This window comes from Necator americanus, chromosome V (genome assembly GCF_031761385.1).
Source record: "Necator americanus strain Aroian chromosome V, whole genome shotgun sequence".
Classification (NCBI taxonomy): domain Eukaryota; kingdom Metazoa; phylum Nematoda; class Chromadorea; order Rhabditida; family Ancylostomatidae; genus Necator; species Necator americanus.
The window spans coordinates 33123091-33151024 of record NC_087375.1 but is presented as its reverse complement, the minus strand read 5'-3'; the positions used below and the strand labels follow the sequence as shown (position 1 = coordinate 33151024).

At 38.4% G+C, this 27934-nt stretch overlaps 1 protein-coding gene across 2 annotated transcripts; it reads right to left on the bottom strand.

The window, feature by feature from the left end:
- Nucleotides 1–40: 40 nt before the first annotated feature.
- Nucleotides 41–27934, bottom strand: RB195_015953 (uncharacterized protein; the record flags this gene model as incomplete). Of its 2 annotated transcripts, XM_064206902.1 has the most annotated exons (13): nucleotides 41–152; nucleotides 683–769; nucleotides 1489–1652; nucleotides 1709–1800; nucleotides 2239–2296; nucleotides 2732–2798; nucleotides 3034–3107; nucleotides 4350–4484; nucleotides 5343–5528; nucleotides 8386–8462; nucleotides 27626–27673; nucleotides 27736–27784; nucleotides 27899–27934. In XM_064206902.1, 13 exons carry the CDS (start codon nucleotides 27932–27934, stop codon nucleotides 41–43), a joined length of 1185 nt encoding a protein of 394 aa, XP_064062782.1. The 2 variants fall into 2 exon arrangements, with proteins under 2 accessions (XP_064062782.1, XP_064062783.1); XM_064206901.1 differs by lacking the exons at nucleotides 27626–27673; nucleotides 27736–27784; nucleotides 27899–27934 and having other exon boundaries at nucleotides 8386–8454.

The following is a 27934-nucleotide window of genomic DNA, read 5'->3' as shown; positions in this document are numbered from 1 at the left end:
AGAGAAGAAATTAAACTAATCTCCACCGAGTAATACGTTCTTAAGCTATGGCTGGATTACTTGCCCGAATATCAGGAAGTGCATTCTCCAACGATGCCATGTTGATGCAACCTCCACGGAGACCGGATGGAGTACTCTGGCAACCGGATTTTCTAAAAATTCTTAAATTAAAATTTCTATAGAGCTTTTTATAGCTGGCAATTTTTCTCCCACTGCACTGTAAAATGATATATTCACTGGCGTATCAATATTGGGATTTTGTTCATAATCGTTAGGTTTTGGAACGCGTGTTAGCCTATACAATGACTTGGGGGGGCCAGCCGGGGAAAAAAAAAGTGGTTTTTTATTCTCCAAGACAAGTCTGGTACCTTTATGGAAGGCTTGGTTTGCACTAAGGCGGTTTCGAACCCTCGACCGTGTGGCTACAACGGACCTCTAACCGACTGCGCCACACCCGCCCGCACCGATATATTTTCAGCAATTATTTTTCGTTCTCAATGTGAATAGTGCCCTCTCCCTTTTATTGCTTTTTTTTTCTCTCAAGCACCAATTTTCATTTTCATTCAACAAATCTATTTTGGTTTGATTTAAAAATACACAAAATAATAATAATAATAATAATAACAGGAACAGGAACAGTAGGAGTAATTTCTCCATTAACACCAATGAATAAAAAAATTACCTTCTAGGAATAGTCCCACTAGTATTCGCCGTCGAGTCGCTCACGCTGTTTTGGCTGTCGTTCAAACCTGACATGACACTTCCGCGTCTGAAAAGTGATGAGGTTTAGGAGAAAAAAAGGTAGTGCATGTATGTGGAAAATTTCTGGAAAACGTTTTCCTGTAAAAAAAAAACATTGGTGCAATACACTCTTTTCAGCTACTTTAACTCATTCCAAGGGTTAGTCAAGGTGTCAAGCGGAAATGATTTTTGAGTCAAACTCGAGGAACAAGGAAATATTCCTGGTTTCTTAGGATTCAGTTTTCTTGGATATTTCATTTTTTTTCACACCAAAATTGACAGTTACGTATCCCGATCAGAAAATAACATTATTACATAGCAGAAAGAACAAGAAGAACGATAAATCTAATTTGAAACGTCTAACAGGCACTAATTCATACTGCTACTTATGTCTATCCAAGCGACCGCGACGCTGGGCAATCCACTACGGCAAAATCAAGGAGGATCCAATCGCTCGATTGATCCAAATTACTCAGAACCGATAATAAATTTAATCTCGATCCGAATATGGATGTCTATTTGGATCCAATGTAAGTGCCTGTCCTGGCACTTGTCTGATCGGCGATTGCTGCTCGCACGCGTCGCGGTTGCGCACGTGAACATAAGTGTCTATTATTATTTATTATTTATTTTTATTTTTATTTATTTTTTTATTTATTTATGGACGACTGTGCACGAAAAGACATCAGACCAATAAATTATATAGTTAATCACATTTAAACGAGTAGATCTCCTATAGAAACTAACCTTATAGAATTTTCACTATGTGTGGAACCACATAAAGAGTTCTGACTGGATGCAGCCGACAAAGCACAACTACCACGACGTGGAGATGCTCGAAGTCGATCGACAAGAGCAGCAATGAGAATAGTCCATGCTCTACAGGCTTCCGGAAAACCACGTACACAATCCTTAAAAATCTTCAGGATGAATTCTCATAACGTATTATATTTACCACTAAATTCACCTGAATAACAACCACATCGACGAAATATTCGCCAACTTTATCCCATAGTACAGAGCGGAAACCGTACTGCTTCAGGTAAGCATGATTTCTTCCTGGATGGAACAATAAATTTCTGTGTGAGTCTCGATAACTTAGGATTAATACGTAGATGCAGATGTTTTACAATTTTTAGTTCTGTTTTTTCTAGAAAATTCTCAGATCTACAGTAACGAATGCTGAAATTAATTGCAACTTTAATATACGAGATTAAATTTAATATTTCGAGATTTTTTCTGGATCCTATGCAATTTTTTCTCTAAACTCTAAACAAGGACAAAATATACCAATTAAACGAATTAATTTCATTGTAAAAAAGATCCTTCAAAGAAAATTTTGTTCTTTGTGTCTCCGGCGAAATAGAGAAAATAGAATATAAACTTCTGGGCGATTCTGGATCGGAACAAATGGAAAAATTACTGGCGGGTGCTCGATCACCTCCAAGATGAATTGGGGTCAAGGTAATCAAGTGTATAAAAAAATGTTCAACTAACCGATTGTTTCAATGTGATCGAGGATGTACTGCGGATCGACATCAAGATTTTGGATTACCTGAAATATCCTGGGCATTGCAATCCGAATTTCAGCAACTCTCAACTGGATAAAATTCACTCTTCAGTATTTTCCTAAATTCCCTCAGATGCATCGTATTACTTCATTGACGGTGAATTTTTAAAAAGGGAAATTCCTCTGTCTTCTTGTCCTCTTACTCTTATCTTCTGCTTTTTGTTTTCTTGTTTTTTTTTCTTTTCCAGAGTTTCCAAACAAATAATTTTACGGTGTCTAAGGCACAATAAAGCCTTTTTCTCGTGCATCGGCCCTTTATCCTTTTTCTACCATTGCAAAAAAAAAAAATCCTGCTATCATATTTTCTTTCTTTAGTTCCTGATTTTGCTCTACTTCCGCACCTTTTTCTCAATTCTACAAGCAAAGGAGTGAAATTTTCTAATAGCATTCTTTTTTTCTCCTCTCATCAAAATGTCTGACCTGTGAAACCAGCGATACGAAGAAATGTGTGTGGTCTCGTAACGTCGCAATGGATCCTTTCGATCTTCTGCAAAACCAGAATAAGGAAATCAGGAAAGAAATAAATAAAGAAAGAAAAAGGAAAATAAAGAAAGAAAAAAAAGAAAATAAAGAGAATAAATAAATAAAAAGAAAATAAAGAAAGGAAGAAAAATACTATCCGGATGTATAACAACATCTAGAATCATCAATAAACCCCTATGTAAGTTTCAGGACTTTCGTAGAAATTTTTTTTCGTTAAATAACCTCTACAGGTTACCTACCTTCTTTCGCATCTTTCATGCATTGTCTCAACAAAGGCCGCATTGTAGAAAATATTACGTACTGATGGGTCCTTCTGGAAAAAAAGATTTATAGAAAAGAAAGCAGGAAAAGGAAAGAAAATTAGATCACCACTGCTTTTTTTTTGTTTCTGCTTAACAATGTTCTATTGGGTTGTTCGGAAAGTAATGAGGCGCTGCCAGAAATTACTCATTTTCTTTGGAATAACAGGCCCTGAAGTGTAACTATTCTTGCCTCTGAAAGAACATTCCAGAACCATCCATTGGGAGGCGGGGTTTAAAAGGACGATTGCGCCGTGTTTAGGATAACTGCGATCGAAAAGGAAGAGCGCGAAATTCAAACGATCATTTTGGTTCGCTCGCTTCGCATTGGGGGACACGCCCTTGAAAAATCACGATCACCATGGCCAATCAATCGTCTGAGCTCAGCCCTGTACTGTACTACAAGCTGCCGTCAGGAAAGGATACGGTCAACGCTGAAATCTGCAGCGTCAGCTCCGCCACTTGGCCGATGCTGGCCAGGAAAAACGGCGACGGTGAACTCAAGTCGGATCTCCACCCCTGGCGGACCTAACCCATCCGTCTTATTCCCCTAACATAGCCTATGACTGCCATTTGTTCCCATCTCTAAAGAACTTCATTTAAGGAAAACGAGTCAAGAACTTTGATGAGCTTAAATATGAGCTCGAGTCGTTCTTTGAGTCGTTGTCCTTTGAGTTCTGGACAACGAAGGGCACTCGTTCTCTATTAGCGGTGATTACGAATTGCTGATGTGTACAGAGAGTACATTATTGACATTACATTACATTTGTTTTTGTGGAAAATGAAAAAACAAAACTGAAACTAAAAAAGCGTCTCATTAATATCCGGAGAATCCCAATATTTTGTGCGAAAAGTTGTTGCATGGTGATCCGCGTACTTTCTGTGATGCTCTCACTGTTAAGGAACATATGCAATCTTTCATTTTCCTTTTATCTATTTTTTTTATTTATTGTTTATTTTTCGCACTAGGAATTTTACGAAAGAAAAGAAGTGGGTGCCATTTTGTTAATAGGAACCACTCAGCATAAATATCAAGTTATGTAGGGGCAGGGACTTATGTTTATCCTAGTGACCGCGTCGCGCGCCTTCCTTGCCTGACATCGTCGTGTTCGCCCTAGGAAGCGTTACGCGTCGGCACGTACTGCACTGCTGCACTAATCATGTGCTTTTGATTGCAAAAAAACATTCCAGAAATTTTTCTGGAATTTTCTCTTGGTTTTTCCAGATTATTCACGATTATTACGAAGAAGACTCACATTATCCAGCTTTTCCCAAACTCTCTCAACCAAGTTCACAATTCCTTTGCAATTGGATCGAGGTGGTTCGCATAGTCGAGCCCATGTCATACGCAGAGCTCGCACCTGTTCGTACCTCAGATTCCATAGATTTGCCTTAAACGGATCAATAGGTATGTAATCCATAAAGATATCCATCATTAGAAAAAGTGTTTTGAGAATCTCAAAGAGTATGAGCTCAATAAATAATACTGCACACTAAAATCTCAATAAAACCAGACTAATACACGAAAATATCAGCTTCTCTCAAATAGATCTCATTCAAACCCTATCCTGACGCGAAATGAACACCTATTTATTTCTCAGGTTCTTGTCTCTTGTTATTCTCTTTGAACACTTCTTGAAAAACACCAAAAACCAGAGGAAGATCACTTTTCATATTAAATAAATTATTAAACTTATATTATTAAACTTTCTGTAAGTTTTCATTTTATTTACTTCTTTATTCGGTTTTTTGTTGGTTTATATCAAAAACCCCTGCATTTTTTTTTCAACTCAAGACTCTCTAGTCTTATTTACTGCTCAGATAGCTTTATACACGGATAAAATGTACATGGTCCACAAAATTTCGAAGTTAAATTGGTAATCTGGAGAAAATCCTTGCACTTCGGCCTTTCCCACATGACCATTGTACGCAAAAGACGTCACTTTTACTGAATCAAAGAACAACACACCCCCACCCGCGGGGTATTCTTTGATTCGTTCGTAAAAACTCGTGCACACGGACCAAAATAAGCTTCGAGGCTTAAGGACGGTCATAACAATAAATTCTCGAAATCCATTCTAGCTTACTTCAATCGCAGAAATCACAAACAATGATGAATTTGTTTTTTTTCTCATTGATTTCATTAAGGGACCAATAATCTATCGTTATTAACCTCGCTGTACTCTTTAGACTATGCATAAAATTCCTTCCAGCCGAAAAAATTAAAAAAAAAACGTTGTCAAACCTACCAAAGTGATAACTTTGAAAACTGGAACGCTTCCGCTTCGTTTCCTGATCAACGATGTAGACGACGGAACGGTGAGAAGAGATCCGGACGAGTTTGCGCTTATTAAAATCGGATTTTTTGATGATTCCACGTTGCTCTGTGTAGTTGAGTCGATAGAGTTACCACTACAGCTTCCAGAACGATTTTTCTGGAATACAAAAATAAATATAACAAAATATAATAAAAATAATAAAAAATAGATGTTAATAAAATTAGGTTGCCTATTCATTTATTTGCTTACAACAATTGTAATTGCATTCCATTACATGCAAGAATCCATTCTGAGACTACACCCCGTGAAAAATCGGAGTGTAAAGAGAAAGAAATTACTTTTTTCTCGATTTTTCATTATTTCCTTACATTGTCTACCTTTACGTTGCGTAGTACTGTCTGATACCGTATTCGTGGACTGAACAATGACCTTATTAAGTTGTACGGTACGAAACAAAACTGACTAGAATAAATCTTCAATAAATGTGTTCTAAAGACTATTTCGTTAATTTATCCTCCTTATTTTATTTAATATGTAATAAATAAATATAAATAAACATAAAATAATACTTTTTACTATTCAATAGGTTTAATTTGAATGATAAGGATTTTAAAACGAAGAAATGGCAGCTAAATATCTAATCATTGGGTCAGCCTATAAATAACACCGTGTTCTGTTTACTTCTTTCGAATTCAAGATAAACAGGACAATTTTAATCCAGAATGTACTCCCCTTTATTCCGTACAACCCTCTTTCCTCTTTTGCTCCTTCTGGAATGTCCACTTCGAAAATTTCCCCTATTCTCCAGTTGAAAATCACACTACTTAACCCAATAATTGATTTTCTTAAAGGTTTCATAATGCTATTTGTTCAGTTGAAATTTTTAACCGCATAACCATTAATTCTAATAAAATTACAGAAAAAGAGAGAATAATTTACTTGCATAGCCTCCGTTCTGCATCAAAACAAGCAGACTTGATTAAATTCAGGATTTTTCTCCGCACTCAGTTCTTAGTAAAGAAATGGGATAGGTTCGTCCAAAATACGTTGAACACAAACAAATTCTACCTTTTTTAATTAACTTTGTTTTCAATTATTAATTTAATTGCAAAATTCTAACAATTTTTTCAAATTTACCCATGCAAAAAGGTGATAAAATGTTCACGGAAGGAAAGAAAATTTCTGAAGGACTCAATCTAATCTCCCACTCTGGATTGGCTAGAGAGCGGAATACTAAAGTTATTTGTTTTAAGGTTTAGGTTTAAATGTGTGAGTTCTTGCTTAATTTGTATAATCCTAGCAGATTCTTGGGAATATGTAGAAGAAATAATTATTTTCTCGATCAGACTACAGCACATGACATTCTGGAAGAAGTAGATGTCGGTATGGAAAGTCCCTGGCTTTACAATCCTTAAAGAGATTGACATGCGTCCGTATCTTGACTTAATCCTAGCCCTTTTAGCTCTTAATCTAATGCAGCAAATTCTCTCCACGAACCCTCATCATTGTATTCATAGTAGAGGAGGTCTCTACAATTCTATCAACAGCACAAAGAACTTCCAGAAACGCTCACAGGCTCCTCTGGGCCTACGAGTCAATTTCACGATAAACGCGGTTACGCTATGATAAGTCCACGAAAAATGTTCCGTAGCCGTTACACGTTGCCAATTTTGACAAAAATGTCCCTGAGGACATTTTCGTCAAAATTGGCAACGTGTGGCTTCGACCACTTTCTCACCGCGGGCTTCTATCCGGGAGCACGTGAGAAATGATTGTTTACGAGTTTTCACGTCACCTTTTTCTGACAAGCTTACCGCGTGATGAATAAACGCTCATCGGGTTAGTTGCGCTTGTGGATCATCGGAAATAAATTCGTTCTATGTTCACAATGTCTAAGTTATACTGTAGCTACGTAAACAAAATGATTAGATAATTTATAAGTTATAATTATAGCTCAAAAGGAAGCTTATTTCTGGTTCTGGTAGTTTTCGTTAAGATGACTACAAAAGTAAACGACAGTCATGTTCACCCAGACGACCGCAACGCGTCCGCACGCACTGTCTTCAAAATCCTTCGTTCTCTGATCGCGAGCCGTTGTACACGGACCGTGATTGTTCCACTATATCTCATAAAACTGATCAATTTTATGCAAAAAAAAATCCCATAAAAATGGTATTTGGTGCACTACAATTAACGTCCAACTATCAAATTGAAAAAAAAATTATTTTAATCGTCCAGCTACGGTATTCGAAGCGAAACAGGCATCGGAGTCTATATCAATGTCTTCAGTCGCGGAAGACATTGGATTATTCTAGATGTGAGTACAAATTCAAAGGGTCGCCAAGGAGTTGCATGGAAAATTCTCGAATTTGTTCGGCGACCTCCAAAGCTTCGAGGACACGGAGGCTTTGACTAGAGATCAAAAACAGAGAGGAACTAGCGCAGAATTCCAGAAAATTGAAAGGTTTCCAGGAGGAGCAGATATTTTTAACGTATTTTTGTAGGGGTCTTTTGAGAAAATGATCCGGGTCCTGTTGAGCGAGTTTACCATGAATGAATCCAAAATATTAACCACTAAATTTTCAAATAGGATCTTTCAGCATTTCGATACAAAAACTCAACAACATGTTCCCAGTACTCGAACAGAAATTTCCAGCAAACTTGACCATTTCCAAAATCCGATATAAAAATAGATTTCGTGAAGAAAAGATTTATTTCGACATGTAGAATCATTTCAGAAGAACGTGGTTTCGAAATTAGAATGGTTTTTCAACAATTCCAGAAAAATTGCAGTGTTTCACCCGAATCCAATCCTATTTTATGGGATGAGCTACAAAATAACTGGTGCTCCAATTCCGTTCTTTCTAAGAAACGAAGCGATGTAAGAAGTAATTAATAAATATTAAAATATCATAAAATAATAGGTCAGAACCGATTTTTTCGCGTAAGAAATACTTCTAACATAGCATTTCTTATGATAAAATAATGAGTTAAAAATAATTCCGGTTCTTACCTTCTTAAGCTGCGTCGTCGAATTTCGTTTCTTGTAGCGCATGCCCGCCGAGCGGGCTGCAGACATCATTTTTGAAACTGAAAAAAGACCGCTTCAATGAATATAGTTCTATAACTCGAAATATTTATGAAAAATTAGTTCTGGATTAAAATTTGAGGAAGATATGAGCATGTAATAAAAACTGGAATAGGAAAGGTTATAAGAAGTAAACAAACTCCACGTTACACACCTTACGTATGTACGTACGTCAAGGTCCTAACATGTTCTTTTGAGAGCAGTCATCCGAAATAAGGCGAACGATAGAAAACAGGAGCAGAATGAAGAAGGAAAGCGTCGAAAAAGAAACCAGAGAAAATTAGTTTTGCAAGAAAAAAAGAGCTTTTTTTAAAGAATCAAAGAAAATTAAAGGGAAACCAAGCGTTTGAAGAGCAAAACCACAACAATTCACAAATGCAATTCTCCAGAATTCACAACAGGCTAAAGGGAAACTGAGGGATTCCAAATTAATATAATATAATAAATAAATGTGAAATAAATAAATATAACGATATAATCCAAATAAGTGTAAAGTAAAAAGAACTCTAAAAACGTTTTGCCTGAGAATTAACCCTCAAAGGGTTTATCTGTTAAAAATGCTACAGTAAATATTCCATTCTTAACATTGGAGTATCTACACATAGCTAAAACTTTCATTTGAGGACGGAAAGCAATCAATTACATGTCGCAAAGCATTAGTGGATTTCCCGCAGTTTCTAACCGTTTTTCTCCTATTTTCTTAGATTCGTTGAGAAAAAATTCTTTTTTTAAAGGCGTTTCTTCCAAAGCAAGGAAAGGAACTTTTTTCTTGAAGGAACAATTGAAATTCTAAAAATATGCTGGAAAGGATTCAACATAAGCAGCAATAGAGATAATGACTTAATAGATGTAAAAAATTAAAATTCCTTAAATTCTTAGCCGTTTCTGCTCATAGCAGCACAGAAGGATAACCAGCAATTTATTGTGTTATAATAATTTTTATAGAAAGAAAGATTTACTGGAAATTCAAAGAAGAAGAAGGATCGAAAAGAGCAAAAGAAAAATAGGAATGAATCAAACTGTTTTCCACACGCCTAGACGTAGGGGAAATGTGACCATCTACAATACTGCTCAACCAAACGACGCTCGAAAATCACCGTCCCAAGGGAGGGATTTTTCAGAAATTTTATAACCAGCAATAACAAGCGAAACTCAAATGGAGATATTTTCGTCAAATAAAACTGAGAACACGTTCTCGTCACTGAAGCGAGTAGGCCAGAAAAGAGGATAGTAAAAGTAACTGAGAACAACAGACAATGTCAAGAATGATTTATATGGAATTAAAAAAAATTGCTGCAGAAAATAGAAGAAAACAACCAAGAAGAAAAAACTTTTACAGAAAGTCCCTTAATTTTCCTTTAATTTTCATGTCTGGAAAAAAAAGAAGAAAAAAAAAACGAAATTTCGTGGAAAAATTAGGATATCCGTTTTTTTTCTAGTAATAAAGGAGCAAGCACTGTGTGATATTTCTCATTTTTCACAACATTTCAAGCAGAACAGAACAAATTTTTGAAAAAAAAATCAAATGGAATGAAAAATTGTAATGTTCAAGAAAAGACAGCACCTCAACGTTGCATTCCAATATTGAGCGCCTGTTATCGACAATTCCATAGGACCATGGAAATTTTCTACAGCCAAGCTAATTTGACCACATCTGGGTGCTTTCCAAAAAAATATAATTAATTCGATTGTACTACTAACGCTGTGCTAATTTCCGAGGAAGTTTGTTCGAATCCTAGCTTTTCTTCAGAAATTTCGTCACTCGTGGTCTAACAATTGTAATATCGATTGGGCGTGAATGGGAAGAGTTCATTTGGGCGATATCGATCAATCCTGATCCATATTGCTCAGCTGGGTTTTTGGTAAAAAAATCAAGATGTATGCTTTAATTCTAATAAACTCTAGCTTAATTTTTAAATTTAATTTCAATTTTTACGCTCATTCAAATAGATTTTAGAGGCATAGTTCCTAAATGTGCATCTTTCAAGCATTTAAAGCTTGGCCCATGAATTTACAGACCCTGAGGGATATGGAACTTCCCGACGCGGATGCAACGTTGGTGCAGCGAACAGCTTTGCTAAAACTATGTACTGTGGTATTCTAGAACGAATTTATTTATTTATTATTTATAATATTACTTATTTACTTTAAAACATCCTTAGGTGTACCATAAAACAGAAAAAAGAAACAAGAAACAGCTGAGCTAGCTAGAGTTTTGCCAAAGTTATATACAGAAAGGTATTTTCTATAAAATTGTAGGGATTTCCACAGGGATACCTAATTTTACAGGAATTTTCAAATTTTACAGAAATTTCTTAAGAATTTCACCAGATCGTTTTAGACTTTTTTTTTTGGAAACCCCACGTTTGCGGAAAACTCTGATACTCTCTTTTATTTTAACCAAAATTTGCTAAAATCATAGGAGAATAGTAATTATCGCAATTAAAAGTCACTCGCAGCGACTGTGAACTCATGATGTGACCATAGGGAATAACCGCAAAACTTTCCGCTGAAGAATTAGTAATTCTTATTCAAAAGTAGATCAAATACAAATAAATGCTTCCAGAACCCCTAAGCAAATAACAAAATTCATCAAATTTTCCAAAATTTAGCCGTGTTTCTTTCCCTTTTTTGTGGTCTTCCCCTCTTTTCTCAAAATAGCTCATCAATAACTTCTTTTGAGATTCAAGTTTCTGACAAGATTTTAGGATAAAAGTAAGAAAAACATAGTGGATAAACAAAACGAAGAAGTGGCGATGAGCTGATGTGAAAGTGTCGTGTGAGGAGCTCGGTCGGTGAATTCCCCCGGGGGACTCGGCTGAGAAGCGATGATTCGCCCGTTTAAAGCTTCATGTCAGAAAATGAGAGAATATTCAGCAAAGAAGTGCAATCGTTTTTATGTTCTTTCAAAGAAAAACAGAAAAGCGGAAATTACCAGAAATTTTATGGAGAGGATGAGAAAAATGTCTCAGAGAGAAAAATCCGAATGAAAAGTCGAGCAATGAATTGAGCATCTCACTTTTACACGATATATATGTGGTTGTCCATCAAATATTTCTATGAGATTTCACAAAAGTCGGGAAAACGGATAATTATGATGCAAAGTGAAAATGAAAACAAATCACGGTGATATATTTCATAACATTTACGAAAACGCGTAGAAATAATGGCTAAAAGTGGTGGAAAATTCGCCCGTGAGAAGATTTATATCTATAAACGCCTGATAGGGCGGATTCCCATATTTTTTTCTTTTGAGTCTACGATGTTGACATCGATAAGAGACGTGAACTCATTCAAAACGATAACCACATAAATAAACAGCAGGCGTGTGTGTATGAGTTTGAGAGAGGAGATTGAAGGAGTTTTTAGGAAGTGAGGTTGAGTGAAACTTGAAATGACAACGTCCTGGCGGTATTGAAATCAGGAAAAAATATCAGCCGATTATTTCTGGTTCACAGGGAATTCAATGACTTATGTACGAAAGTTAGCTATTTCTGGTTGATTTCGGATTAAATGAAGCCGAAATTCCAGCTAATAAATTCAAATCTTTGTGGTTTTGTTCGCTGGAAGACGATAAAGTTCTTCTAGCAATAAAGAAACCAGTATGGGACCGTAACCAACAACCATTGGGACCCAAGGGTAATAAGTTGACCCATTCCCGGAACAAATGTGATACATAATATTTGAATTTCAATGAATGATTTCTAGCTATGTTTTAGGTCACATTAAGTTGAAATCTGAACTGAAATATTTGCATTTGAGGAAAACGGCGAAAATCAATAATTTTGTTCTGGTCATCCTTACAAAGGAATTTGATTTTCTAAAGTGTATGAAATTTTATTTGAGAGGATTTGAAAGAAATCCGCTTTCCAAAAGAAATTTTAACCATAGTCAGAGGGCATTCCAACATGACCCAGCGCTAATAGCTTGACCTATTGCCAATTAATGCGATACAACTTGAAATGTCTACTGTAGCATCTTCGAGAAAGTTTTCAAGCAACTTATTTGCATGGTATGAGCCTTGTTTTTACTTCACATCCTTTTAAAAATCAAAAATTCTTGAATTTTCTCTTGATATTCTCCTAAATGCAAACGTTTGGTGTTTGCAAACGTTTGGTGTTTATGTGCAATATTTATAGGAAGAGTTCCTGAGAGAGAGAGAGAGAGAGAGAGAGAGAGAGAGAGAGAGAGAGAGAGAGAGAGAGAGAGAGAGAGAGAGAGAGAGAGAGAGAGAGAGAGAGAGAGAGAGAGAGAGAAAAAGCCAGAATATTCCCTGGATATTGTCATATTATCTATAGATACACGTCTCCTTCTAACCGATAGGAGAACCCCAACCAAATATCTGAAACCACAAATGATTGCTCAAAGCCGTTAAGGACAAAATATTAACTCAGAAAAGCGGGAAATCTTCCAGAAAAAAAACAGGAGAGCTAGGAAATTATCGCGTTTGAAATTCACTCAAACGCGATATAATTGCACTCGAAAATAATTTCATGGCAACGACAGTTATTTTTATAAAATAATTATCCTATCTCACGAAAATCTCACGAAATCAACCATTTGCTATCTTCAAAACAAGGATCTTGCATGTTCGCTTACACCTCAACTATCCTTTACGCTACGCCCAGTGATAAATCGCTTCTTTGAGGTCCAGTGGGATTCACCGATAAACAAAGATCGCAGGGAAACGTCGTTGCGCTCAGGAGAATAAGAATGTCGTATTTTATGTTGCGTGAAATTTTCAACGTTAAGACAAATCTACGTTACAAATCGAGTTTTCGCAAAATACCGTCAAATAGCAGTTCATAGTCCATCCAACAGAAGATTTGGATGGTGGATATGAATGGACGGATAAAAATCCAAAATATGGACAATCGTCGCATGAATTATGTGGATAACTCATCAAAAAAAGATTGGTTTTTTTTGACCCATTCAAAAACAAAAAAAAAAACAACTCTAAATGATTCTTTTCACTGTCATTACTGCTAAAAAAAAACATTATTGTTGTTCTATCTTATTTCATACTTCAAAAAAAAAATTAAATACAGCGCTAACGGAAAATAGGTCCAAAAAGACACCTTTAATAAAAACAATCTCTAGTAAAAATAAATAACAATAATAAAAATAATAGAAAACGCAATCACTTGCAGACTTTTTTCTACCGTGGGCTAGTAGGAAAAATTCTGCACGTGATCTACCGGTGATCTATGAGAATATTCCTGGAACAGCAAGAACAGATTTCAGAACGATTTCAGGATTCTCGAGATTTATAGAGCACAGACTACACTTTTCGAGCACTGGGCGACCGCAACGCGCTCTCCGCTTACGATGCGGCAGCGGCAGCGCTCAACAAAGTGAACTTGGAGCTATTGATATGGAGCGATGGCATATTGCTGTCACTCAGAACAGCACATATTCCAGGACCTAACAGCTTTTACTTAAATAATTATGGAAAATTTCCTTTTTCTACAAGTAAAAAATATTTCTCCATAGGAAATGATATATTGAAAGCAGAAGTGTCCTTTTCCTTTCGCTAACGTCGTAGACCCATGCGCCAAAAATATTCATAAAAGTGATTTCTTCTAGTACTACATACATACATATGTAAAGTAATATTATGAAAATAACGAAATATGTAACAAAAAAAGAAGGAGAAAAGAGAGAGGAATGTTATATGAATTATCTTAGAATTAAAAAGCATATTATTATTGGTTATCATTAATTATAATTAATGTTACATTTATTTTTTATAATTAATTTTCTTCCCTTTTACATCTTTTTTAGTAACTGTTTTAGAAAAAAAAAACAAGTAATTAAAAAGAGAAGTAAAAATGTGAATATTGTTTTTTTTTTCTTCGTAGTCCGAAAGAATATTCGTCGATCTTTTAAAATACGCTTAGGAACTATGCAGCAAACATTTTCCAAACTATCACTTTAAAACTATCTTTCATTTTTCTTCTTTTTTTTTTAAATGAGCAATAATTTCAAAATCGATTGAAATAATAGTCGTGTCTGCTACAATTAAATGCTGTTAAGGGTTTTATGCAGGCGATGATCAAGACAAAAATGAATGCGGCTTGATTTGGTCAAGCCATCATCGCCAGATTTCCCGGATTCCTGTCTTCAACGTCACATCGCGATTGCTCGGCCCACCATACACGCTATTGCCTTTGGGTCAGTCATTGTACCCTCTCCCATGGTGCTTTCAAATCATTCGATGTGAAAAAGGAGAGCAAAGGGCACGGCCGTTCAGATCTTAATGACCATTCCGTTTAACTCTAGACGGAATCCCAGAGAAACAACGCATCGGGGAATTTTCGTGCATAAACAATGGTCCCCAATTTCGTGGAAGAAAATTCCAATGGGCCGAGGAAAATTTCTGACTGACTAGATCGGAAATTACATCTCTGTTCGCTTTGCTTAGCAATGAATGCAATAAATGCGAGAAGAAATTGTCTTCACAGCACAATTGAGGAATGGTTCTCGGGAAAAGATCGACTGGCGAAAGTAAAAGTAAGTTTCTGTAATTAAAATGAATGAACTAAAATGAGTGGTAGAAAAACGATACAGCACTGAAAAATGGGTCAAATACAAGTTTCAAGTTCATTTACAGGAAAAAAAATCCGTGAATTCATCATCTCGGGCCGCTATAATTGGATAAATTAAATGAGAGCATTGAAGCGAAGAAGACAAGCACGTCATATCCGTCTTGTTTTGCTCGTCCAATGTAGGTGGACAAGTCCGTGACTGTTGTTGTCTGCATAAGCGAATTTGTTGACGAACAATGTGCGAAAAACAGATATGTCCACATGTAGAATATGTCTGGATGCCGACGGCGACAGCTTCACGAGGAAAAAAATACATACGATTTTTGCCGCAGGCTTATTCGCGCTTTTCGACACTTCTCGCTAGGAAAAAAGTATGGGATCCGTCAAAACACGGCACGTACATTAATCTTAACGGACCAAACACATATGTCATTCACCGCTTCTGGTATTGGTAAGCGTGGGTGGGAAAGTGTAATCCTGAATAAAAAGCAGCACTTCACGAAGCTGAGATGGTGCTGGTTTCAGGTGGGTAATGCTTGTACGGGATCGTAGATTATGGGGAGGAGGGTGATTCCGTCCATTTCTTCCTAATTGCCGTTAAAAAAACGTCCCGGAAGATGCGGCGCGTGCACAAGGCTGGCGCGCTCCGATCGAACTCGTTGTAGAAAACAGCGCCCCGGAACGCCGTTTTTTGCGGCAATTAGGAAGAAATTGACAGAATCACCCTTCTCCCCATAATCTACGACCCCGTATAGGCATAACCCACCTGAAACCCGCATCACCTCAGATTCCGTGAAAAACACATCCAAAATGTACATGTATGCGTATCGGATAGGTGCGCGTGAGTCGGGAAGGATAAAAGGAAAAAGAAGGCGTTCTGAACTTTTAAGAGCCAACGTACTCGCTAGCTCCGCTCTTAAGGGTAAACAAGCGATTTTTTCTGTTTATCTTTTATTCCACCGTGTGTGGAACGAAGGATTCTAAGAATGTAGAGTTTACACGATTCAGGCAATAGTGCAAGCAGTCATGCGCACATGGAGAGCGCTGTGTTAAAAGGTCATCAGCAGTCATATGATGCTGCATGATTGCTGTGTTGTTGTCCTCTTATTACTGCTAGCATCTACAGTAAGAAATCGAGTCTTGAAGAATATGAATTGAAGAATATGTTGCGTTAAAGAAGAATTTGCAAATATTCTCCACATTTTTAAAATAGGGCTCGGGACCCTTACATCTTATACAGTCTAACATTTCGGCAGAAGCTCCCGATACATTTCTTAATGAATCTGTCCTAATGAATCTGTCATTAAGAAACTACGTTGTACCGTTATATCAATATATAGTTGAGATTAAAAAAATGAAAAGTGTTCGTTTGTGAGGTTAGAAATCCAAGAGAAACATCTTCCTAATCTAACAATCTCATCAGTGACGAAATGTCACTCCAAATAACAAACTTCACTGATTCGAATAAGGATTAAGGCGACAGATCAACGACTGCAGTCGAGTTAAAGCGACCTGAAGCCTAGTGCAGTTGCGTTAGCAGCCGCGATCGAAAAGGCGAGGAGGAACTGGCGGTTGCGATCGGGGTGGGACCTTTGCTGGTTCCACTCATTTTTGAAGTCTCAGTGCATATGGCGATGGTCCCAGTTCGATCCGCCTACCTCAAGCGTAGTCGCCTAAACAACTTCATCAAACTTCAGAACGTGTTGACCTCACTGCAGCACCAATTCCTGCATGTTGTCGTATGAAAAGGACTGAGAAACGTCGCGAGCACCACTTTTACCAGTTATGTACTGCAGAAGTAAAGATGACTGATGTTTGGTAGGATCAGAAAGGCATGAACCACGGAACAGTTGCGTAAGCGGCTGAGATCGCAACAGTGCGGCAGAGCGTAGCAGTTAAGGTCTAAGGAGGAACTATTGCTGACCCCACTGCTCGCTGTAGTCGCGGTCGGGTCCCAACTCGATTGCAACCGCTATTTCCACCGCGCCGCTTCGACAGCAGTCGCTTACGTAACATCTTGCTTCTGTCGTTTTGAAAGGGTTTTTTTTTTTAATTAGGTAGTAGAAGAATATAATAGAATAGTAAGAACAAAAGACTTGAGCCGCTGACTCGACAATATTATTACGTCGATGCATCCGAAATGTGCAAGAAGTGATATGGAAAATTTCCGAATACTCAACCACCAGCTCTAATAAATTGGACTCAAAACCGGAAAGTACGGTGAGCTCTTCTATCTCAACATACAAATACAATTCTTACAGCAATGTATAGGAAAGGCAAGGAAAGAGGAAATAAGCATGCCAGATTCGAGCATCCGGAAACAGCAATACGTCACATTTCATTGCATAGATGCGATAGTAGGAGCCGGTGCTCTGACCCCCTTCACTTTTGAACGGTTGGGGTAGGGACCTCCTTCACTTTTGAACGGTTGGCGAAATTACCCCCTTCACTTTCCAGCGGTTGGCGAAAGGACCCCCTTCATTTGAGCTGCACCCCATGAGCTAAACCCCCTTCACCTGAGGAGGGTCCGGCTTCTCCCTAGCGCACCTATCTTTCATTACATTCATTATGTTGCTGTGTTATATTCTATATCTAGGGAGCTCAGAAAGTAATGTCCGTTTTGATACGAAAAATTCAAGCAGACACATCTCAGCTCAAACTAAACTTTATTAGTTAAAGTAAGAACTATCACAATCATTGTGCCACCGAGACACAAGCTTATTTTTACCAACAGCATAAACATCTGGAGACGTGAATTTCGCTGTATCGCTGATGAAACATGTGCTAGCTGCTGTGAACAACATAAATAGCGATTATTATTCTCAAGGACTATGAGGGACAACGGAGATATCCATGTCTGAACACTAAAGAAGGTCCCCCATTGTAAGTAAGAACAACATTACATGAAAGTGCATTTCCCCCTTCTCTATCCCCTCCCTTTTATATTTTTAGCCGTAGCATCGCTCAAGTATACTTGAAGAATGATGTTCTAGTTCTAGTGAATATCCCAATGGGAACATAAACATTGTGAAAACTGGGGAAAAAAAACTGGACAAATACTATGTATACGACACGGTGGAAGATGAATAGTTTGTCCTTGCCGGAACATTGACTCTAATCCTCAAATGGTCATATGCGATACAATTTATATGCTTGTACATAATATTTTATATAATTTTTCAGGTGAAAATTGTTGAAGACATGCTTCGTAAATGATTTTAAAGCATGATGTCTCCACAAGAAAAGTATATACGTGAGTTGGACGAAAAAAGTAATTAAAATAAAATAGTAATGTAAAATACCTAAAATAAACCGTTGGAACAGAAAAATCGTCAATCGAAATTCTGAAGACCTTCTGAGTGATCCGCACATATGCTTCACTTCCACAAGGATTTTGAGCAGAGAAGCATGTTCCAGCTGTATGCGATGCACAGGTGAAAATCTGGTTCCTCATCGCTGTGGATGAGGTTTTTTTAGCGTTGAGGATTAGTTACGGGTGGAGGTTCGCGTATATCACCGCTGGATGGGTGAAAGGGATCTCTTGACGACAGAGAGCAATAAAAATTAATTTTTTGGTTTATGAATGAGCTGTATGGAACTGTTTGGTATTGTTATGTATGGATCAAATACCGTAAAGGCACTATTAATCCTGAATGGCAATATCCATTTCTCTATATATTAGGTAGTTAAACGCGGACCCTCAGTAGAACGCTACATAACACGCTTTACGCTTTAATCTTATACTTTTAATCAATCAACCATTCGATCATTCAATCATTCAATCGATCAATCTCTTTCTCCTTTCCGCCACTTTGAACGAATTTCAAAACTTCAATATTGCAAGTATGACTTAAAATGAATCCAATATTTTTCGAATTCTACTTCAATTAAATCCGGTCTCTGAACGATAAAAAACCACCGAAACCACCTATATGGGCTCAAAAATTACACAAATATGCGAAGTCTTGAAGAAAAAAACGTTTGAAAACTGATTCAATTCTTTTACTTATTTCTCCGCTTCTCTCCCTTCCAGTCAGCGCAAGAACAGTAAGCAAAAACAAATAGTCCATAATGTTTGGATGCAGTAGCTTAGCAATTCCACAGGGAGAGCAAAACTCCTCGCTACGACTTTTCAATTTGCAGGGTCCAAGAGTCCTGGAAGGAAGATTCTAGCCGTTGCCAACAGGAAGAGAGTACACCCTATGTAGTAGTAAGTGCAAAAAAGCATGAGGTGATGATCGTGGAGTACGCAATGATGAGAGAGCCTAAATCACCAAATCGGCCCCTTCTGCCTCAACGAGGTTAGTTTCGGCTTGACTTCATTACTTATCCTCGGATTCTAGAGGTAATCAAAGAAACAACAACAGCGTATAAAAGAGAACATTGAACCGATTCAGAATTGAATTGGAAAAAGTAGCGTACGACTAAGCAAAGAGGAACCTACTCGATGTAAGAATCAAGACCAGGATGTCAAGAAATGAAACGGGAGTGGGAAATTCAGTGCAAAATAGGTTAATCATTTCCCCAAGAAATGTTCTATGACAAGATTTCAGGTTATGTTTCTCATGTACCAAAGTTTAAAAGTAAATAGTAGAACGTTGCATGAAGAACAGGTGTTCTCGAATTCTCGGGTTACAAGTTGAGTACAGTTAATGATCCAGTACCTTGTTTAATTATTTTTACATTGCTGTATATTATTATTTTATCATTATTTATTCATTATTTCTTTTCCTCATTCTAAAAAATCGAAAATTAGAAGAGAAGAGTACAATATTGTTGGCATTTGTGACAGAGTTTGCCAATTTAATTTCCTCTGGAAATCTCGTAAAACTAAAACGGTGTTGTAACTCTCCCCAGTGAAATTTTCATCGCGTTCGCCACTAAATGGGCCAAATTCATTTTAAAAAAAATTGAGAGTGAAGTTGGTTCGCGGGACCTAAGTGGAGAGAAGTTGATATTTAGAGTTTCTGTGAGATATGACCTCGCTATTCGTATGTGGAATATTACTACAAATCTAGGTCCCACCGCTAATTCAGTGGTAAGGGATTGGACTGTTAGTGGAGCGTTTGTCACATGTCGATAAGGATATTGCTGTGTGCTGTCCACGCATATCGTTGGGAAAATTCCGAACTGAAGTAAATGGAATAGTGGTTTCGGTTTGTTTGTTTACTTGCTCACACGTCGACGCCTTACAGCAATTCTGAGGGCAGCACCATGGAACAGATAGTCAACTGTCGAGACAGTATGATTTTATTAGGTACGTATTACAGAAGCATTCCTGTGATAGAAGTCAATAGGAAGACGAATCATGAGATGGTAGTACAGTAAGCGCAGTTAGACAATGAGTCAGAAGAAGGTGAAAGCTCCATGGCGAGCCAGAATCTATTAGGTTCAGGCTGGACAGCTTGTGACCAAAAATTGTGATTAGGAGAAACAAAAAGTTTGGATTTACCGGACTAAAAAAATCGATGTGAGTTTAGAAAAAAAGACCATCACACAGTGCCGTGACAACAATCGGAATACCCAGCTTGGACGAGCACAGGGCTCATCCGACGCAGACGAGGTGGAGATCCGCCTCTGATCCTCCTTGGGCGCAGTGCCCAGATCTCTTCCTCAACGAAGTGGTCGTTTCGAGACAAGAAGGAAAAGAATGAAAGAGAGAGATCATTCGAAGATACATGTTGTGCACTATTTACTATGTACAAATAAATTTCTAAAAAAAAAACTACTCAAAACTGGATGAAAGAATCGGAGGTGCGATAGGGAGGAGCCTCGTCACGTGAAGGGGTCTAGCCCAAGGGATGCAGCGCGAGTGAACAGGATCCTTTCGCCAACCGTCCAAAAGTGAAGGCGGTCCCATTGCCAACCGTCTAAAAAAGAAGGGGATCGGAGCACCGCCTCTGACTACCGCATGTATGGAGAACATCAATGAAGTTTACGGGTTTTTCGAATATCATCGAAAATAACCTAGTTTAAAAGGTCAGGATGCATCGGATAGTAAGTCAGTTCTATGTGCGCCAGAAAAAAAAAACCCAGAACTTCGTCCTAAGCAGTTAAGTTTGCAGCTTTCAGTCACATATGGAAATCACATAACTTGTCCGGCATCTTATTTCCCCTCCCTTTTTCCTTTTTTTTTTGAGGATGAAGAGTTCCCGAGAAAAAAAAAACTATCCCGTCATAGACTAGCTTCCAAAATTTCGCTAAATAAGCGACAAAACATATCAGTGAGGATCCTAAAGAATTATTGCGCTATGCTCAACATACCAGTGTGACTACGATTGTCGAGAACGAAATGGCACTATCGCGTACCATCCTCCGGTGCTTTCTGGAAGGCTACCGATTGACACTTGTCATCTGCAGATTCCATCCGCTAACCGGAAAACAAGGTGCTGTGGGTAGGTGTTTGGTCAGAAAGTTTCCAGAAATTTCCACTCATTTCCCTCCTATTTTGAAACCAAAGCACGGCCACTTGAATACGTCAGAGTTATCCAATTTGTCGGTGTTGCGGAACTAATCCAGCGAAACATCTACACATTGGTTAAGCTAACCCACTTAGCTCTCCGATCAATTCCCAGAAAATCTCCTTTGTGTCAAGCAACTTTCATAGCTCTAACACTGTTCGCATATCAAATTTGTACTAATTACAAAAAAATACAACCAAAAAAAAAACCAAAGTGAGTCGCGAATTATGGCTTCCTCAAATAACTTCCATTCCATGATCAAATAGCTTGCAAATTCGGGAACGAGTGGCCGAGGATAAGGCAGCACATTATCCTGCAAAACTATAGGATCTGCTCCTACATTACGTACACATGTGGATGTTTCGCCAGTGAAACAACAAATCTACGAGATTGTTTGCCTCCTGTGGCAGAAAGCTATTCTCATGCCATGTCCAACTTAAAATACGTCATGCACAGGAATAGGATTGAATTCTGGCCACCCTTTGTAGAGATGCGAAACTTATGAAGCTCACGGGTACTTTTATTAAATTCCCGCTCTTCATTCAACTCCTTGTGAGGATGAATTGAAATTTTGCAGATGATGTTAGGAATACTCGATTTAGTAATACCCAAGAACATGGAAGTTGAAAGGAATTTTTCTTTTTTGAATAAAAAAAAACTTTTAAATGGAAGGTTTGCGCGATGGAACAATCCAAGAAATGTTCAGACATGAATTTTATATGTGGAAGGTGGGAGAGGAGGGGGGAGGGGAAGGATCGAACAGAGTTGATCTCTTGAATAGACATTCAATTCATTCATTTAATTTGAGAAACAACAATCTCTAGCGGGGGGCGGCGAGGACGAAAATGTACTTCCTGGTCTGGAAGGGAATAATAAAATTTTCCCAGTTTGTTTTTTCAAACTATAACCAGATTTAGGGATAAATTAGCACTGGCTTAGGAATTGCGAACAATTGAAGAATCTAAGATATCTCCGAGGAATAATCGAAAAAAAAAGAAATTCAAAGAAATTTCTGTCTAGAACTCAATTGGAGAAATATCTCCCACTGTCATAACGTTTGAGACAATTCTTCTGGAAAGATCGTGTATCGTCGGTGATACATGATAAAAAAAATAGTGGGGAAGTTGTAAAGTACAGAAAATATGGTTACAAGAGAGAAACGCAAAAAACCCGACATTCAAAGACTGACGGATGACACCTGAACATATGCGGCATGTCTGAAACAGTTGAAAAGACCCAGAAAATGAAACAATTTTGGGTGTTCGAAAATTCGAAATTTTCTCTTAGCTCATTTCAAACCACTCTGAGCGCCGGACTTCAAACTTCTTGAGGTTCTCGCTTCGTGCGCCTTCAGTGATCAATATAAATTGAAATTCGTAGTGCTTTCTGCAGCTACGGAACTGAATTTTCTTTTTACGAAGATTTAGTTGTTTTCTTTCTAAAAGGGTCAGTACTTCACTTTGAGAATATTCAAACTTGATTTTACACCTATATTCTTAGGATACCGCTACAATTTGGAAGCATTATTCGAAATATTAGACATTCTCGTCGTTCACTCCAACAATTAGTACAAGATGCAACTTTTTAGGGTCGACGCGTTACGAGGTCTTAGGATCCGTCTTACTGCATCCTAGAGCCAACGTGGTCAATTGAGGTCGTGAGAGTTGCCCATCAACCTACCTTTTGGTGCAGGGGCATCTAAATAACACCGTCTATGGCTAACTGGAGCTGCCGAACACGTGCCACCCAATCCTACTGTTTTGTGACACGGGTGCACCAAGATCCATACCACAGAAAGCAGAATGATGGAGTGAAACCCGTACCATCACATCACACCCTGGTACTGGCTCACCCTTCTGCCGCTGAAGGATCCGTCTCACTCAGTTTAGTTTTTCATAACGTGGGCGCACAATCCGACGTTGTGATACTCGCGCCACTCATCCTTCATTCCTTCTGCCTACAGGGGCTGGGCACTACCTCGGCATCGAGAAACTCGCTTCACTGCTCTCTGATGCCAACACGCTAATTTGACTGGTTCCGCTCATCTCTCCGTAGTCGCTGCAAAAAACGGCACGGAAGCCGACGTTTTCTACGACGGTTTGCATTGTAACGCGCCACCCTTTGCACGCGCTGTATCAACTAGCAACTAAGCCATTAAGGGTTAATAAGGTCTCCTCACCGGCCTATTCAAATTCAACTAATGAATAAACAGCTGAAGTATGCGGAATGTCTACATAGAGGCGCGTTTCTAACCGACTTCCTAGGAACTAAAGCGATTCCCGTGCCATTTTTACGATGATCACGGAGAGATGAGCGGAACCACGTGGTTTTCCGCCATCTACGACCCCGTATAGAAGCTTTTTTTTAGGGAAATTCATAACATGTCAGATTCATGGTGTGCTGCTGTTAACAAACAACATAATATGTTTCCTTTGCAACGAAAATCTAGGAATCTAATTGTCATGCTTAAAGGCAACATCCCATGAAACTGAGGTGGTACGGATTTCAGGTGGAGTATTCGTATGTGGGATAGTAGATTATGGAGAGGGGTGTGATCCCGTCCATTTCATCCTAAGTGCCGTAAAAAACGGGCCGGAAAATGCGGCGCGCGTCCATATTGGCGCGCTCCAATTCAACTCCTTGTAGAAAAGAGTGCGCCGGAACGCTCGAAGCCGTATCTTCCGGGCCATTTTCTACGGCAATTAGGAAAAAATGAACGGAATCATTCTCCTCCCCATAATCTACGACCCTGTATACGAATACTAAACCAAAAATCCGTACCACTCCAGATTCGTGGGGTAATGCCTTTAATGTTGCAATGTATCACTAAGACTATCAGTAAGACTGGAGAAGAAAGTCGTCTTAAAAAAACAACTGCTAGGGAAGAATCACAGAATCACAATCCATCACAATCCATAACTCACCATTCTCTAGTTTTTGAGTTCTACAAGAACAACGTAGTCCACACAAAGATGAGAAATGTTCCATCGGGGGTATGAACTAGCGCCAACCGCCTGCCATGCGATCTTTCTACCACTGAACCACTCAAATATTTCTTCTGAAGTTTTTCAAAGGTGGAGTACCTTCTTCTTGCAAAACTCAAGAACTAGGAAGTTGTTATTTACGATTCTTCTGTAGCCGATTTGTTTTATGGAGACCTTTTTCCGCAAGTCTTACTGATAGTCTTACTGACACATTACAATTCTGTTGATTTTCGTGGCACATAGGCTTTTTTTCATTATCGAACAGAAGTTAGTAATCCAATACGGATTCGCAGTTTATCCTTTCAGTATGTAGAACTACGATATATAAGAGAAGTGGTGTCGGGACCCACTAATTGGGTTTGTATGGTATTGAAGCCATACAAAATCGAAGACGTAAATCACTCGCTCCATTTTCATCTTATCAACCAACGCAACCAATGAAAAAAATCTCAGATGTGGTTCGTGGGCGAAATATACTGACGGTCAATTCCTGATAAGGTGCTAACTCCTTTATCTTCAGATCCCCACCCGTCAAGAACGCATGCGCTCCGAGACGACGTCAAGCGTAAAAATGCGTCTTCTTGTCAAATTATGAAGTAGTATAAGCGGTGCTGGTTGCATGGGTAAATCAGAGCATCAACACTGTAAATACACAATAAAAATTTAGGCTCGTTTCGAAACCATGGGCAACAAGGTATTCAATGAACTACACATGAGTCTATGAACAGTCCTATAGAGACACTGGGATAGTGACCAGGTAGAAATGAATGTTTCCAAATCTTCATAACCAAAAAAATACCTAGTAAGCAATTTCATCCATGGTTAACCCTGATTTCAGCATTTCGGCAGCCACGAAAATCCGACGTAAGCATCAGAGCTCACAAAAAAAAAAGTCTCATGATGGATGCTGAGGAGAAAAGAAAATTGAGTGAGAGTGAACCTGATAGGAATTCTATCCAGGCAACACATACTCGTTTGTTGTCTATGGTTGTTGATGCTTGAGACGTAAGTGAGGATGATGTTAGAACGAAATTTCCTGAGAGCTTCAGTTGCAAGGTGAGAATTAAGATGCAAGAGGAAGAAGGCAGTAAACGAGGCGAAAATACAGGACACACAAATAGACGAAAATTGAACTAGCAGATTTTAAATAGAGATGGAATTGCTAGAACAACTTTGCAAGTGTTTTTAATCTCTTAATCCTAGATGTGGATGTTTATGACGGAGAAAGGAACGAGATGTTGATGACGGTGGAGATGATGATTTGAACACTCCCGTCTCACACCTAATCGATACTACGTCCTACACTGAATCAGAAGCAGTCTTACTACGTTGGCTTAAAGGCCCCACGAATCTGAGGTGGTGCAGATTTCAGGTGGAGTATTCTCATAAGGGATAGTAGATTATGGAGAGGAGGGTGATTCCGTCCATTTCTTTGTAATTGCCGTAAAAAAACGGCCCGGAAGATGCGGCGCCACACAAGGCTGGCGCGCTCCAGTCGAACTCCTTTCAGAAAACAGTGCGCCAGAACGCCAGAAGCCGAATCTTCCGGGCAGTTTTTTTTTTAACGGAAATTAGGAAGAAATGGACGGAATTACTCCCCTCCCCATAATCTCCTATGTCGTATACGAATACTCCACCTGAAATCCGTACCACCTCACATTCGTGGAGTGATGCCTTTAAACCAGTTAACAAGAAAAAGGACGAGTTGCCGGGGTTGGGACGAAAAAGGTTGAATAGACCAACAATGAAAGAATCCTCCATTATTCGCACTTCTGCTTTTTCACACCGATTCAACCGTTTAATCCTTCATATTGAAGGAACGTCTATAGCAAAGCCGAGAAAACATTTCCTATAGTATCGTGGGTCATAGGAGAAGACGTACGACAAGAGTAGATCTGTGAACGGATGCCTGATCGAGTTAATTATGTGCGACTGCAAACGACAGGAGTAATACAGTCGTTAAACGTATTATAACAAGGCGACGCAACACATCCTCGGTGAAAGTGTGCACTGAACTCTATACAAAACAAGCGGAAAATTCCAGAACTTCTTTTCATTTTGCTTCTCCACAGTTTCCATTGTTTTTGATATAATAGCGCAGGAATAGGACTACATAGTGTTGGTGAAAACCTTTTTCCTTAGCTTTACAGTTTGCTTTTCATCTAGGATACCTCCAAGATCATAGTTTGTAGGGTTTTGGTGTCGGTCCCTGTTTTGTAAGTGAGCATGATTAGCTTTTGTACAAATAGAAGAGGACTTTGTTAAGATTAGATAAGCTTATTCATGCACTATTATAAGACAAAATAATGAGAAACCGTAAAAAGCAAAAAGAAAAGAAGTCCGTTGTATTTTCTGGATATTGTTGAGGGAACTTTGTGCACGCCTTCATCGAGGACGCGTCGCGTCGTCATGTTGCGACACCTTTCACGCCGACTGTGGCTGCGCAGTAGACTGCATCTAGCTACTGCGAGCGCAGTCGCTTACAAAATTCCAACAGGGTTCAGATAGTTTTGACCAGACTGTATGCTGGTGCACTAATAACAAAAATTCTTTTGCACCAAGTAAAATAGCCACGCTTCTAAAGTTGACGCCAATCACGTTGTGTTGGTTTGGCGCTCTAAGATAATAGCCCGAGTCACGTTCACTGAAGTTTCAGTACGTAAAGCGAAGGAACAACAAGCAAAAAAAAAACAACCTTAAACACCAGAAAATATCAAAAAGGGAAATGCTAATTGCACATCGAAGATACCTTTTTGAGCTGATGCGATCCATTTAAAGCATTTAGCATGGCCGACTTCAATTCCTTGTTGTAAACATCTTCCATAAAAAGGGGACCAAAAGAAAGAAAAACATAATAAAAATAGCGAAAGGTAACCTCGAACGTTAGTAAAGAGTGTACTAAATCTCTTCAGTTGATATACGAGAAAGATCTGTTTTCCAACCGTTTTGTGCGGAAATTCTAATGAAATTCTCTACTAGGTAATCAGTTTTTTTTTCACTTCAAAGTTCTACCATCCATACTTTGGTTATTGCTTTTATTATTTACCACTTTTCTGAGATTTCAGCTGAAGGGACAGGAAATAAATATAATATAGAAGGAAACGGTGAAGGAAGAACGCTTAACACATTTTAATGAAACTATGCACTTCAAAAATTTTCGAACAAAACTAACCTGTCATCGTCTCTAGAATATACAGACCAACCAATAAATAACCACAAGCTGAACAAAACAACTCGTATAGCTGGTTGCATCGTAGAACGATACAAATGCGATTGCAGCACCAATCGTAACGAAACAACGACTGCGATTCGATTTTACGAAGTTCCACTTCTAGAAGACTTTCTCAACAACTACAAAGGTGTTCAAAAGTATGCCGTCATTGCTGGTAAAGAAGAAAAATGGTATGAACAGAAAAAAAGAAAAAAAGAACCAAAAACTGGTTACCTTCTTCATCGGCGCAGCGCGCATTTCCTCGATCAT